At 39.0% G+C, this 14,834-nt stretch overlaps 2 protein-coding genes and 1 non-coding gene across 6 annotated transcripts; 1 reads left to right on the top strand and 2 right to left on the bottom strand.

Annotated features, from left to right (window-relative positions):
* Positions 1-105: 105 nt before the first annotated feature.
* Positions 106-6,032, bottom strand: LOC121778720 (putative pentatricopeptide repeat-containing protein At3g15200). 4 transcript variants are annotated; one of them, XM_042176124.1, is made up of 3 exons: positions 5,578-6,032; positions 2,146-2,216; positions 106-2,069 (listed from the first exon to the last, which is right to left on the bottom strand). In XM_042176124.1, exons 1-3 carry the CDS (start codon positions 5,600-5,602, stop codon positions 738-740), a joined length of 1,428 nt encoding a protein of 475 aa, XP_042032058.1. In that variant the 5' UTR covers positions 5,603-6,032; the 3' UTR covers positions 106-737. The 4 variants fall into 4 exon arrangements, with proteins under 4 accessions (XP_042032058.1, XP_042032057.1, XP_042032055.1 ...); XM_042176123.1 differs by having other exon boundaries at positions 106-2,216; positions 5,578-6,023; XM_042176121.1 differs by lacking the exon at positions 5,578-6,032 and adding an exon at positions 2,482-2,589 and having other exon boundaries at positions 106-2,244.
* Positions 6,033-8,038: 2,006 nt separating this feature from the next.
* Positions 8,039-9,635, bottom strand: LOC121778268 (60S acidic ribosomal protein P1-like). Its single transcript, XM_042175586.1, has 3 exons — positions 9,475-9,635; positions 9,164-9,373; positions 8,039-8,302 (listed from the first exon to the last, which is right to left on the bottom strand). The coding sequence occupies exons 1-3, from the start codon at positions 9,541-9,543 to the stop codon at positions 8,249-8,251; spliced, it is 333 nt and encodes a 110-aa protein (XP_042031520.1). The 5' UTR covers positions 9,544-9,635; the 3' UTR covers positions 8,039-8,248.
* A 1,050-nt stretch (positions 9,636-10,685) lies between these two features.
* On the top strand, positions 10,686-10,758 carry TRNAK-CUU. Its single transcript has one exon. It is a non-coding gene; the product is annotated as a tRNA-Lys (tRNA).
* The last annotated feature ends 4,076 nt before the right edge of the window (positions 10,759-14,834 follow it).

Raw genomic sequence — 14,834 nt, 5'->3', positions numbered from 1 at the left:
CTAATAACTTATATAGAGAATTTGAAAAGGTACATCAACTTCACAGCCATCACAGAATGAAAGAAAAGCTTCTACCAAGATTAAACATCAAAGAAACTAAATGGATTTAGTGCAAAAGAGTACTCCTATTAAGAAAATGAATTCCAGTAGCTCAATGATAAAATCTGAATAAGACCATTTCACTCAAGAAACCACAGCTAAGAACAGAATGTATGTTTCCATATAGTTCTATGAATCTCCCTTGCTTTACGTCCCGACTCCGTGTATGTAGCAATGAATCACTTTCCGAAATCAAGAAGCTGGAGTTCAAGTTTAGCTGGAACGACAGTTTATCGTAGGAGAACGTATAACTGTCACAAATTCGCTCGGTTTACCTTTTGGTTGGGTCTATGTAGAACAGCTTTTCCCCCAATCTGATCAGCAGCATCAACAGACAAAGCAGATTGCTGTGTTGAGATGATGGTTGTAATCTCGTAACCTGTTGAGAACACGCAGCTTAACTCGACAGGAAGCTTTCTTCGATCAAGTTACAGATCGAGATGCTTATATCAGGTTCGAAATTGCAAGTAATCCACAAAAGGAAAATGCTTCAATTAGAGTGGGACGGAGCCAAAAATCCATCTTTCTACCTCATTACTGCCTCCATCATCCTCTCTCTTCGGCCTGAATTTCTTATCCCGAATTAACTCTCTTGCTATATCCTATCCACCAAACAAAAAAAGCCCTAATTAACAATGCTACCTAGCTTTCTTGACTTGTTTAACTAAACCATTCCCTTTTCTCAATCTTCTCTCACTCCCCCTCTCTCCTTCGCTCAACTTGTATCTCATCTCCTCCACCAACATCTTCGTCCGAGGCTCGGGAAACATACCCTTGCACTCCATCTCAGCAAAATACTCCAACGCAGCCCCGCCCCTCCCCATCTCACAAAGCCCGTGCACAACAATCGTGTACGACCGTCGATCGGGCCCCACCCCCCTCCTCTCCATCTCACCCCAAACACACCTCACCCTCTCCTCATCCCCCCATCCCACAAACAACCTCAAAACCATGTTGTAAAAGTCCCCTCCAACCTCACACCCACTGTCCTTAACCCTCTCCAAAATCCCGTCAACTTGCTCTACGTTCCTCGCAGCCCTCAGAAGGAACCCATACGTCAAAGCATTCGGCGCACAGGAACCACCCGTCTCCTCCATCTCCTTAACGAGCTCCTCCACCACCTCCATCCTCTGAATCTTGCAGAGATGCTTGATTAACGAGTTGTACGTAGCATTATTCGGCGAGCACCCCTTCTCTCTCATCTCTCTGAAAACCTCAAGAGCCTCAGGTATCCTCTTCTTGAAACACAGCCCGTCGATGACAGTGTTGCATATGGCCGCATCCGGGCTGCATCCCTGCTCCCACATTGCCCTCAGCAGCTCCAGCGATCTTCCCGCCTTCCCGGATTTGCACAATGAGTTGATGAAGATGCCATAGGTGTATCTATCCGGCTTGCAATCCGATGCAAGAATGTCCCTCCAAAACCTCTTCGCATCGGGCAAGCTCCGCAGCACGCACCATCCATTCAACACGATGTTCCACGTCTTTATATCAGTACCAAACTCACTCTTCCTAACGCGGAAGAGGAATTCCGCCCTTTCCACGTGCTTGTACCGGCACAGCGCCAGCAGCAGCGTCTGAAACGCGGGGAGATCGCGGCGGAAGCCTGATTCTTCCATGCCGTCGAAGAACTGGATTGCTTCATCGACCCTGTGAGCGGCGGCTAGTCTGCTGACCACGACGGCGTATGTTCGCTCGTCCATCGATTTTTTTCTCCTCGGCATTTCATCGAGCAGTTGGCGGAGCTCGTCGAAGCGGCGGTTTTGGCCAAGGATGTCGGCGATCTCGTTGTAGATGGAGGTTTCCGGAGAGTAGCCGGATGAATCGGAGAGCCAGCGGAAGAATGTGTAGGCGGATTTCCAGTCGGAGCGGTGGCGTTTCAGCACATTAAGGGCCAATTCGTGCGACAGCGGGGGCTTCAATTGCTCGAGGCGGCGGTCGACTGATTCCGCAGCTTCGTGGAAATGGTTCTTCAGAAGGAATTGGATTCTCAGAGCTTCGTCGTCAATGGAGCTGGAAATTGTGCGAATTGAGAAGTAATTATACCTTAAAACAGTAGCAATTCGCAAGCGAAATCTCGAATTCATGATGAAATCCCACTGCAAATTTCTCATGGCCTAGGTAAATTAAAGCACAAATTAAGGCCTGTGTGAAAACCAAGCATCAAAATAGCTACGAATCAATTCACCGTAAAAAATTCTGAAGTTCCTATGCTCAATCACTACAGATACAGCTATTATCGATAACAAATTGCACAAATTCACTAGCAATTCTCCCGCAATTAGGGTAGCATTGCATATAAACAAGTTAACAAACCCAATATTCTCAAATCTAGAGCTAATTTTGATCAAAACTGACATCCGGGAGAGGGAGAGAGAGTACCTGGAGATGGAGATGGAGGAAACAATGGCTGGAGCTTGAGCTACTAAGAGCATCCACTATAGGACACTTCCAATAGCCAGCCCCTTTGGTCCACGGCCTCAATTTATTTGGCTGCGCCAACAAAAAAAATGTGTCCACACCTATAAGCCGGACAGTTCCAATAGTTCCGCCACTTTTTTAGTCACTTTTCATTTTATTTCATTTTTCGTTTATTTTAAATTAATTGTAATTAAAATTATCAGAATGTAAATAATTAGAAAAAATGGCTATAATTAAATGAATCAAAATTGAATACTAAATTTTCGTCGTATTAAAGAAATGGAAAATTATACAATGAAAATTTAATCTACAGAAAACCACACCACTTCTTCACATTGCGCCCCTCCCCTACGTGCACATTCCTCTTCAATCAAATCGGCATGGAGTGTGGTATGTGATGTGCTCCACAAAGTAGTCCGCCATTAGCCGCTGGTCGGCTCCGCTATGGTCTCGTTGGATGGCCAGACGCCAATTCCGCTGCGCGCGCCGCGTTCTCCTCGTCGGCTTGGTTCTGCACCTCTTGAATCAGAGAATTTCACACGTCATTCCACAAATTATTCATTTTTAATATCAATGGAATTCACAAATTTTAGTGAGAGAAAGTATGAGTGAAGAGTTGTAATGGTGTGAAAATAATGAGGGGAATGCGGTGTATTTATAGGTAAATTAAATTGAATTTTTAAAAAAATGAAAAAAAAAAGGGCGGCGCGCCGGCCGGCGCGTCCTCGGCGACTCGGCGCCGATCGCCCATCCGCCCCGCCATTTCTGTCCGCTTCGGGGCGGACGCCCCGCCCACTATAGCTCGCTCCGGCTTAGCCGCCTCCGGGCCGGCCGGCGCGCCGCTCCTATAGTGGATGCTCTGAGCAATGGCGGCTTTTGGAAGAATTAAAAATGGATTATTTATTTTAGTTTATTAATAATAAACTTTATTCGCTTAAAAATCATTCTTTTACATTCATAGTAATCGTTTAAAAAATGAAATTTTGCGGACGTTTTCGATAGTTTGAAGAGATCGAGCTTGACGGCAGTTTTCACCACCATCGGGAGCACAACGCCGGCGGCTATTCTTCCTCCGTTGACTTTTTATGCCTCCTCTCTTGTTTTTCAATGGATTATAGCCTTAATAAGCTTGTGGGATTATTTATCATAATTATTTTTTATTTAAGTCAAATATAGGTAACATGTCATAGTTAATGATAAAATAATCTATGCTTTTATTTTCGATTTATAAAGATAGACTCTAAAACTAGATGTGTTTCTGAAGACTTATCTACAGTAACTAAGATCAACGAGAGGCAGTTGCTTCTTAATCGTAAAATACTGGCCCAAATAGCTATATCAAATAGGAATTGTCTTTGATTTCCAACGAAATTAGAGAAAAAGTGGATTGGAAAGAATACACCGAAATAATTTAAATGAGGTTCCCCGGAGAATGCACTCCGGGAGGGTGGAGTTGGAGTCAAAATGACTCTGGCCGACCATGCAAGCTAAATATAAATAGATGTAAAGATAAATTTATCAAAGATTCTTCAAAACTTCCGACAAATGTGACATCTTAATCAGGGGAGATGGAGTATTTTTTTCACTAATTTCAGGTTAACCGAATATTGATTGTGGTTACATCATTTATATTCATTGAGGGTGTTTTTATTTATATAATGGGAAATTCAAAACTTCAATTATAAAGCTCCAAGAATCAGAAATGGGAAGAAGTGCACACTTTTCAATCCTTGGAATCCACCTTGTTTTCCCAAGATTCGATATTTCATTTCTGTCCTCTCCTTACCTTCTAAAGTATAGGCCGACATCATCACATTGACTAACTCTTTCACACCGCTCTCAGGGATCTCCGGAAGGACATATTCGACAATTACAACTTCTCTGCTTCTTGGTAGAGCTTCTTTGCAATTTCTCAAGATTCTGACGCAATCTTCGTCGCCCTAAATATGCATAATATTCTACATTTGTTAAAACACGTGCAAAAACAATCAAATCATTAGTTTGTGGACGGAGATAGTACGTGGTCGTTTTGAACTTGACTTGATTATATACCTTGATAATAATTGCATCTGCTTTAGGCACGTTGATGAACATATCTCCTCGGCATGCTCTATACCTAGACCCATGTTAGATATTCCATTAGTTAGACTTAGATATGTTGGCAAAAAAAAAAATGTCTTGCAAAAGAAGAATTTGACCATTATTTAAGTCTCATGGACTACCCTAGCGCATGTCGACTATAGGCTAAAACTTTAATTAAGTTACTCCACATTATGTTTGGATCAAATAGAAAATGTGACAAAATATACAGGTTCAAAGTTGGTTCAGTATCGTAGAGGGCTGGACCAATCCAGTTAGAGTATTATCGCATTTTGTAAAACAAGAATTGATAGTTTTATAAGGAACTACTAGAGTGGATGCCACTTGCAAATCAAATTTAATTAATCATAACCACCAAAGGTAACTGTCAAAGTTAATATATCAATCTATGATAATACCACAAAAAAATTGTTAGTGATATTTTTAATGCAATTAAAGATGCTAATTTGTATTTCTAAATATACCACCAACGCTTCAAAAAATTCCTTATTGTTAGTATCACAACTAAAATTAGAGGACACAAATTGAAGCGTCCTAAAAAGCAAAAGATTAAGTTAATTTGACAGAAAAACTTTCTTTTGTATTCTGAATTGTTATTTTTAAAAAAATCCAATGCAAGTAATTGGATCTCAATTTTATGCTAAAAAAATAAGTTTTTTCATAGTGTACTCTTATTCTCGCAAGATTTAGTGTAATTCGTGCAATTTGACATATAACGATGCACATTTCATTATTATAATACGTAGATCCAATGTTATAATGAAATAGATCCAATATTACAATGATTTAGACATTTAAATATGTAATGGTATTTGTCAATTTTTCAATAAAAATCGGCAATACTAAAATATCCACCAAAATAAATTAAATATAGTTTTTTCTATTTAAATTGTTTTCGTATAACTTAATACTAAGTAAAAGTAATTTTATTTTTGATGAGATTAATTGATGACTTACCAACACTCCATGAGCACCTTATCATGCGCCGTTAACGACATGCCGCACCTTATCAAGGCCACGGCCACGGGGTTGCTTGTCGGAAGCTTAGCGGCTAGCTCCGCCGCCGAAATGCTGCCGGCGTTTTTTATGAGCTGGAAGAGATCGAGCTCGATGGCGGTTTTCACCACCATCGGAAGCACGGCGCCCGTGGCGCATTTTATTGCTAACGTGCGCTCTTCTTCCTCCGTCGACATTTTTGGCTATAAATAAGTAGGATTAATTATCAGATTTTTTTATTTATTTATGCAGGTAAAATCATTTCAGGCAATTCTATATATATCTTGAGACACGGTAACAAAATTACAAAATAACACTCTCTCAAATTCCATGTCTACACAAAACTGAAAACTTTTATGTGTAAACTATAGAAAAAAGTCAAAAACCAAAAGCATTTAAAACTCATTTAAATTTAGATGACTTTCATTAGAAAAATGTGCTACTACAAAATAGATCTGAGAAAATTAGATTGGATACAATGCTAGAGGGAGAAATTCGCACCTATAAATGATTCATTCTTCGGAATGAGAGAAGAATAAGAAGGAAGGGATTTTGTGGTTTGAATTGTCCACGTTTTCATCATTTTTGGTGTAGTTTTTAATTATTTTAAAAAAAGATGATTAACAAAGGTTCTTATTCTTATCTACTCGTTGTAGACTAGTAGTGATGGTAGTGACTTGAATTTTTAATCTTATTAGTTTGAAGCATAATTGTTTTCTACTTAAGTTGCATTCCTATCTTTTATTTAGTTTCTAAAAGTACATTTTTCATAACCTTTATTTGTATAAAAATGAGTGGGAAGTCAGTTGCACCACAAATACTTATTAATTAAAAAATATAGCAGAAAGTCATTGTAAATAAAATCTCACTATAAATATTATCACTATTAATAAAAAGTAATCAATTTTTAAAAACCGAACTAAAATAGATATAGTACTACTATTTTCGTGGATGAATATAATTTTTTATAAAACAATAGCAAAATGAATAGGAACATTTCAATAATATTTGAGTGTTTAGTCTAAAGACTTAACTTTAATTTTTACTATTTCTTTTGCAAATGACGTTTTAAACTTCAGATCTCCACAAACAATATCGTTTGAGACATGAAATATAGGAGTAGTAAATTATTGCTACTTTAATTTATCACGATTTTTTTTTTCTAAATCAATATAAACGTGGCAGTCCCAGTCCCACAATAAACTTTTTGAACTGGCTTTGATGTGATCATTCTTTCTCAATTTAGACTGATCCATGCATCTCTATCCTTTGTCACAGCCCAAATTAAACAAAAATTGATGTTCCAACTACCAATTTGCTCGACATTTATGAATTGAATTGATGACGGATGTACTACCATTCTGTGTTTTGAAAATATCCAGAATTTAAGCAAATTGGGGATTATAATATAATGTAGTAAAATTTTGGAAAATCCATTTGGTTTGGGAATTTTGATAATTTTAAAACTACTTTGAATAATTTGTATCCATGAATTTCGACGATGCACAGATGCAGAGTTTATGGAAATAATATGCGATACAAATTACGAGAGAAGAAAATTTTAGCTTGTGTGTGAGATATTAAGATATTAACAAGGATATATAAAGAAAAGATCAGTGAAGAAAAGGGAGAAAATAAAAAAATATGCAAGAAATTAATTAAAAACTATCACAATTAATAGGAAAAGGAAATTCCTACCAATTTAATCGTGCTACCGTTACAATACCAATGCAAAGACCCTACAAAAGTAAAGGGTCGTTAACTATGATTAATTTCAAATTATTTTACATTTATATTAATTCCTTATTTTTGTGTTTTATTACATGATCATTAGTGAGGGTCATGGGTAGTGGATGTATATCCTTGCTAGAGTGTTAGGTGAAAATTTTATTCTGTTAGAATTCATTTAATTTCATTATAAATTGACTAACTTTATACGATCTTCGTCATATTCTGAGTGGAACATTTTCCGGTCAATACAAGATTTTACACAATGTTTTTATAGTTATGTAGAGAGAAAATAAAATAATACGGATGATTAAATATATGATGATGTTATAAAATAATATAGAGAAAAAAAATTAAGTATGATGATGTTTCTATTTAAGATCATTGAAAAAAGAAAAATGTATGCATTAAGTACTTATTCAAATAGGTTTCAATACAAATTCCTAATATTAGTAGTAATAACATCTTTAAATGCAATATAAATAGCAAATCCAATAAGTTCATACGCTCTAGAGTCTAGACACTCCTCAATTCTTCCTCCTATTGTTATTAAGTGAAAAAAATTGCATTATACTTTCAGATTAATTCAATCTTAAACTCAACAAAAAAATTGTGAAACTGGGAATTAGATGAGAGCATAATTAGCAATAATAGGTAGCATCAAGGGTGTTTTGTACCTAAAAAATTGAGAGGATTAAAAAACAATGTGTATTTGGTTTTTCATCAGATATTGAGAGCGAAGGAAATTGTCTCACATAAGACTAAAGAAAAACCTCAAAATTCAAGTACCACAATTTGAGTACTTTGAAGTAAGACATAGTAACTACTAACAACAAGAATCTAAAACAAGTTCAACTCCAAGTAAGAATGTGTAGAACAAAATGACCATTCAAACTAAATTCTCTTAATCAAACAAACCAAAGCCCATGTCATCATCACTCTCCTCCTTTTCCTCTTCCTGAAATGATTAAAAACACAGTATTAATTAGCTCAATAAAAATAATTACACAAAAAAAGCATAAATTTTGAACAAAGGATCATCAAAACTATTATCTACTTCTAATCTTTATAACTCATTAAAGAGCTAGCTCATGAATCAAATACATATCAAAACACAAAACCACCAATGAATTTAACAATATGGCTCTAAACCCTTAACAATATGACTCTAAAATGTCTCCGCAAGCTCTTCAATACTCAAATCTAAAATGTCACCAAAAATCTTGATTGTCACTTATCTTCATAAAATTACTTACACACAAAAACATAAAATTTGAATGAAGGGCCGTCAAAATAAGAATCTAATTCTAATCTTCATAGCTCACTTCTGAGCTATCTCATGAATCAAATCCATATCATAACACAGAACAGCAATGTATTCAATAATATGGTTCTAAAATGTCTCAAGCTCATCAATCCGCACAATTATGAACGTCACCAAAATTCTTGATTGTTAATTAGCTTCATAAAACTATTTATACAAAAAAGACATAAAATTTGAGTGAAGGAGCATTCATGATTCAAATAAGAATCTACTTCTCTGATCTACATAGCTCACTTAAGAGCAATATCATAAATCAAATCCATACCATAGCACAAAACCACAACAGTTCTAACAATAAGGCTATAAAATAAATGTAAGCTCTTCAATCCACACATAAATTCTCGATTGCTATGACTAAGTGTCTGATGTGAAATTTTTTATCTTAAGTATATTCTATCCGTTTTTAACATTTATTCGGAGGTTCAATTCACATTGCTAGTATACTGATAAAACATAAACAACAACTAATTTGAAAAAAAAAAGATGAAATAATACCTTCTTCTTCTCCTCGGCAGCAGGGGCAGCTGCAGCGGCGCCACCAGCTCCGCCTGCTGGAGCAGCGACGGCGCCACCGCCACCACCAGCGCCGACGTTCATGATAAGATCCTCCACATTCCTCTTCTCGCAAAGCTTGGCGAAAAGACTCGGCCAGTACGATTCAACAGACAAATTCGCAGCCTTCAGCAAAGTTGAGATTTTCTCCGGCTGAAAAAGGGAATTCGATTGAATTAAACACACAAACATCTACAAATACCATCAAAAACGAAAAAATGGAAGATGTAAATCAATCAGTGAGAAATTGTTACAGTGATGGGGATTCCATCGTCGTGGAGGATTAAAGCAGCATAGGTGCAAGCGAGCTCTCCAACCGACATCGTTTCCGACGGAGATGAAGCAAGAATTAGGGTTTTGCAGATTAATGGATTGCTGCAGCTGATTTAGGTTTAGGAATTGAGCTTAGATATATATAAACGAGAAATTTCTTTGCGCCGCAGTCCAAATATTATTACCCTTTGCAGTTGGACCCCTGTAAATCAGGCAATTTCACAAACAAATCCCTACCTTGTATAATGAATAACCTACATAATTACATTAACCAAAAATATAATGGAATTAAAATTTGTATGATTCAATAAAAGGAAACATGTTTATGGATTACTATATTTCTAGGGCGGACGCACATGAAATAAATAGGGCAGTGTCAAGTCTTTTCGTGTTCGTATTCTAATCGTATCAACCCGATAGGTATATGATAATTCGAGTCAAGTTTACATATCCCGTTGTTATTTATTACTACTATTTTTTTCTTCTTTGTTTTTATATTATGTTATTTTATTAGAGTTCTAATTATATTTTCATTTTCTCACTTTTTACCTGGTGTGTCTGTTCATTATCTTCATCGCTATACCACCATGACATCATTCGGTCATATCTCTCCCGCAACACACTTGAATCGTTTTGCGTCATTACATGTGGTTGTCGAGTTCGTGTCGTTGTCGCGTCATGTCGACACATATGAGATAATATGGCTAGCAGATCATGGATTCATTTCATGTGTGGGGTTGTCCCGGGTTCAATGTAGCCGGCTAGGAACGAATAAAATCGCATCACTAAAAATTTCGTTGATTCATTGTGTGCGGATCGTGTTCATTTTTTAATGTTGTCGATCAAGTTCATGTTCATCATGAGAATTTCTTGAAAAAATCGTGTTTGACTTTAGCTTGATCAACCCGAAAATTACATAACTTATTTGATTTATCAATTACTACTAACATAGCTATATGATATCTTTATTTAAAGAAATACTCCATTTAAGTAGTGGTGACCTTCTAGATATCAATTCGATCTACAATGAAGGATTGGTAATATTTACAACGATAAATTTCACAACTAGATAAAATCAGAAATAAAGGTGGTCTTGTCCTATTCATGATTTTACAATGAAAATAGTTGTGTATACTAGTACTAGTATATATCGGAAGTAGTGTATACATACTAATTAAAACTTCAGCAACAAGCCCGTCTAGCTCAGTTGGTAGAGCGCAAGGCTCTTAACCTTGTGGTCGTGGGTTCGAGCCCCACGGTGGGCGTGTATTCATTTCAATTTTTTGAGAGAGGGGAGAGGCGATGGTGTGTGATGAATGTGCATTTTTTTTTACTAATACTAGAGATGCCCAAGGTTTTCGGTTTCGGCGATTAACTGGAACTGTGACTTTTTTCTTGAACCGGAACCGCCATATTTTGAACCGCGGGCAGGTTCCGGTTCGAAAATTTACGAACCGAAACCGTGTCGGAACCGTGAAATCTAGCCGGAACCGCGAAAATTGCCGGAAACCGGCGGTTCGGAACCGTGAAAAACCGTAAAAAAACACCGGAAAATCGGCGGTTCGGAACCGGAACCGCCGGTTTACGAACCGTGGGCATGTCTAACTGCTACTCCCTTCGTTTCATAGTAGATGTCACACTTGAGAGATGACACATGATTTTAGGAGATGTTATTTTGTGTGTTAAGTGATGAGAGAAAATATAATTTTATAATTGATGCGAGAATGAACTTTTTCTAAATGAGGAAATGTGACATCTTTTGTGGGACAAGCTAAAAAGTAAAGTGTGACATCTATTATGGGACGGAGGGAATACTGATTCCTTCTTATTTTGAATCAATCAATATTCAAATGTTCACAAAGCTATGAATTACTCCACTTAGGTGATTACTTATTTTGTCCGTCACAACATCTTTGGTTTTGACACATCAATATAAAGGCAAAACTCACAACTTTATAGTTATGGGCTCTAGCTTAAGGAGTACTAAAAATAGCTAAAATGACTAATCGTATTTAGGGTCTTAAGTTTAATATTGTACAATTGACTAGAAAATGATTAATAGTGTTGAGGATTCATGGCCATAAACCCTTCTAAGCTAATGTTGTAATTACCACAAAAATCAAATAGCATGTGTAGTGGTTTAGGGGTTTGTGGTCTTTAAATCTAACCTTGTAATTGCAAAGACATACTCCCTCCGTCCGCCATTAAGAGTCCAGGGCACTTTTGCGAGCTCATTTTGTAAAAATGATAATAAATAGTTAAAGTGGAGAAATGGTAAAGTAGGAGTGGGAATAATGATAAGAAGACATTATTCTCTCTCGTACTTAACCATTTCTCCACTTTAACTATTTATTATCATTTTTATAAAACAAGTGCGCAAAAGTGATCGAGACTCCTAATGGCTGACGGATGGAGTAATTAATAGTGTGTGTGTGTGTTACGGACGTCCTCCGTAACGAGGCCGGATGGCTAACTTCTCGGAGAGATAAGGTGATCGAACCTTCGACGTTCTCGAAAGATAGACCACGGATTGCTGATTTTCGGACGTTCTCCGACGAACAACAATTGGGAAACGAAATATGATATTCTTGTTACTCAAGACAAGTTTGTGGAAAATAATATATTCATTGAATGATTAGAATGATAACAAGCTCTCCTATTTATAATACTAGAATACTACTACCCTAACTTAATGAACAAGAAACAAATATCTAAATAAATATGGGAAAGATATGGTGAATCACAATTAACTAAATAGAATAATATCCTATGAATATTCCCTAATAATATGTAGAGGATGATCGTATCAACTCCCCCACGGTTGAAATCCACCTTGTCCTCAAGGTGGGAACCACGAACCAAGGACGAGAGTTGAAAGCAAAAGCTTTAGCTAGACGTCTCCCCCTGGATCAAACACATATCGAGCAGCTGAATGTCTCCATGCATCACCTTTGTCAAAAGTCAACAAAGGAGACCCATTGTGGTCGGCAAAATTCCACGCCACAACGACAAGCTTGTCCACGCCTCCAAGAATGTTCGAATCCGACATGTCATTGCGCGGAGGGATCAACCTTGCATCGGTATCGAGCGATGTTGATCGATAATTCATACTTGTAACATCACTGATACTCAAATCCACACAGACTCCAATAATTATGCACCAACCGGTGTAGGCACTATCTCCTTTCTTGCCCCAACAATTCTCAACAATAGATTTGGATTGCACTTGAACAACATGGGGGAATGAGGCGATGACCTTCAGCACTTCCTCTGTGGAATCGTCCTCCTCTTCATATGCCTCTTCCTCATTCCTTTTACTTGAATCATGAAGACCATCATCGTCATCAATTTTATCCACCTCTATAGCTCGTACTTCATCATCTACTAATTTCTTCTCATTGAGCCGCAAGTCAACTTGATTCAACACTTTTGCATCACCCTCAATTCCCAAGTATTTCTCTTCACAAGAAACAAGCTTCGTAGCGGAGTGGAGGCTCGGGGAACGCAGGCAAGAGGGCGGGCGTTGGAGCAGGGGCTGCTTCACAGTCGTGGGCAATTCGAGGCAGGCCTCAGCTTGACGGAAGTGAGTCGTAGGATGGCCGCAGGATGGCGATCGTTGCTGATCCATGTGTAGCGGCGGGGGCGGCGCAGCAGCAGGGGTCGGTGGCGCTGCGCGGTGGTGACTTGGCTGTGGTTGTTGGTCGAGCACGTGCTGTGGATGTGCGGGGGTACGGGGGCTTGGGAACGTGGGGTGCAGGTGCCGGTTCCCGGTTTGGGGCTGCTCTCGCTGCTGGCCAGTATACGCGCTAGGTGGGAATCGTGACGGCACGTCTGAATCAGCGTGAAGAAAGCCCCGGGGGCCGAAAGAGGGGCGCGTCGTGTGTTTTGATGCGGGAGTGTCCGATGTCCCATGATGCGTCGGGCCATAGAACAATTCTGGCTCTGGTACCGGCTGTGGCGGTGGTTTCGGCAGCGGAGGAGCGCGAATCTCTCCCACACGACAACCAGATGTTCGGGAGGGCTGATCCCAGGAAGTCCGGCGATGCCTCGATCCGGAATAGAAGTCCACATAGTGTTGTTGTTCGGACTCGTCCCTCCCCAGGTATCGGTCCTGCGGCCTGTCCCAGCACGTGCGGTGCCGAGGCTCGGGGCGATTGCGGTACGGCGCCCGATGAACGTTCTGCTGCGGAAGACGGTCGTCGCGCCAATGTAATGCGCGGGCAGCGTCTCGTCGACGACGGATATCCCCACCACGGTCTCGTCGTCCGTGGATGAAAGGCCGGTGGACATCGTCTTCTGCCGCCCAAGCGTCGCGTGGGGAGTGATACCCTTCGTCATCAAGTTCATCCGAGAAATAGTGTGGATCATGTTCGGGAACGCGCGGCGCTTCCAACTTCTCCAGCCTGAGTTCCATTCTGTCAAATCGCGCCAAGATCGTCTCCAACCCGGTGGAGAAAATCGCGGTTGTTCCTGCCACATCGTGCGGCGCCTCGGCGGCCGCCTGGAAATTGCGTCGCGGATATCGCGGCTGATCGTCGCCGCTGGTGCTAGAAGGAGGGGGCTGATATTGGTGGTAAGTAGCCATAACTAATAAGGGAAAAAAATGGAGGGTTCGGTGGGTTTTTTTTTTTTTTTTGGTTGGTGAAATATGGGTTATGGATGAAGAAGGTGGAGGATGAGTACGGGATGAAAGCACCAGTTGTTACGGACGTTCTCCGCAACGGCTCCGTGATCTTCCTTCTCGGCGGAACCACGAGCAATTTCCACGACAAACTCGCGGCAATTGATCGAACCCCTGCTGATTTGGTGGACGTCTTCCACAAAGCAACAAGAAACGTAAGGATAATTGCTTGTTTCACAAGATAGGTTTAGGGAAAATATTTCATTCATTGATTCCTTCATATGCAAATACTCCACATATTTATAATATGTGGGGATACCATGATATTCTATGGAAATAGACTAAATCAAATCTAATAATATCTAAACTAATATGAGAAAGATAGGTTAAATCACAATTAACTAAATAGAATAATATCCTATGGATATTCCCTACTAATATGAAGAGAAACGCTCCGGATGGCTAACTTCTCGGAGAGATAAGGTGATCGAACCTTCGACGTTCTCGAAAGATAGACCACGGATTGCTGATTTTCGGACGTTCTCCGACGAACAACAATTGGGAAACGAAATATGATATTCTTGTTACTCAAGACAAGTTTGTGGAAAATAATATATTCATTGAATGATTAGAATGATAACAAGCTCTCCTATTTATAATACTAGAATACTACTACCCTAACTTAATGAACAAGAAACAAATATCTAAACAAATATGGGA

Source organism: Salvia splendens, chromosome 19 (genome assembly GCF_004379255.2).
Source record: "Salvia splendens isolate huo1 chromosome 19, SspV2, whole genome shotgun sequence".
Lineage (NCBI taxonomy): Eukaryota > Viridiplantae > Streptophyta > Magnoliopsida > Lamiales > Lamiaceae > Salvia > Salvia splendens.
This window is presented reverse-complemented; position numbering and strand designations above follow the sequence as displayed.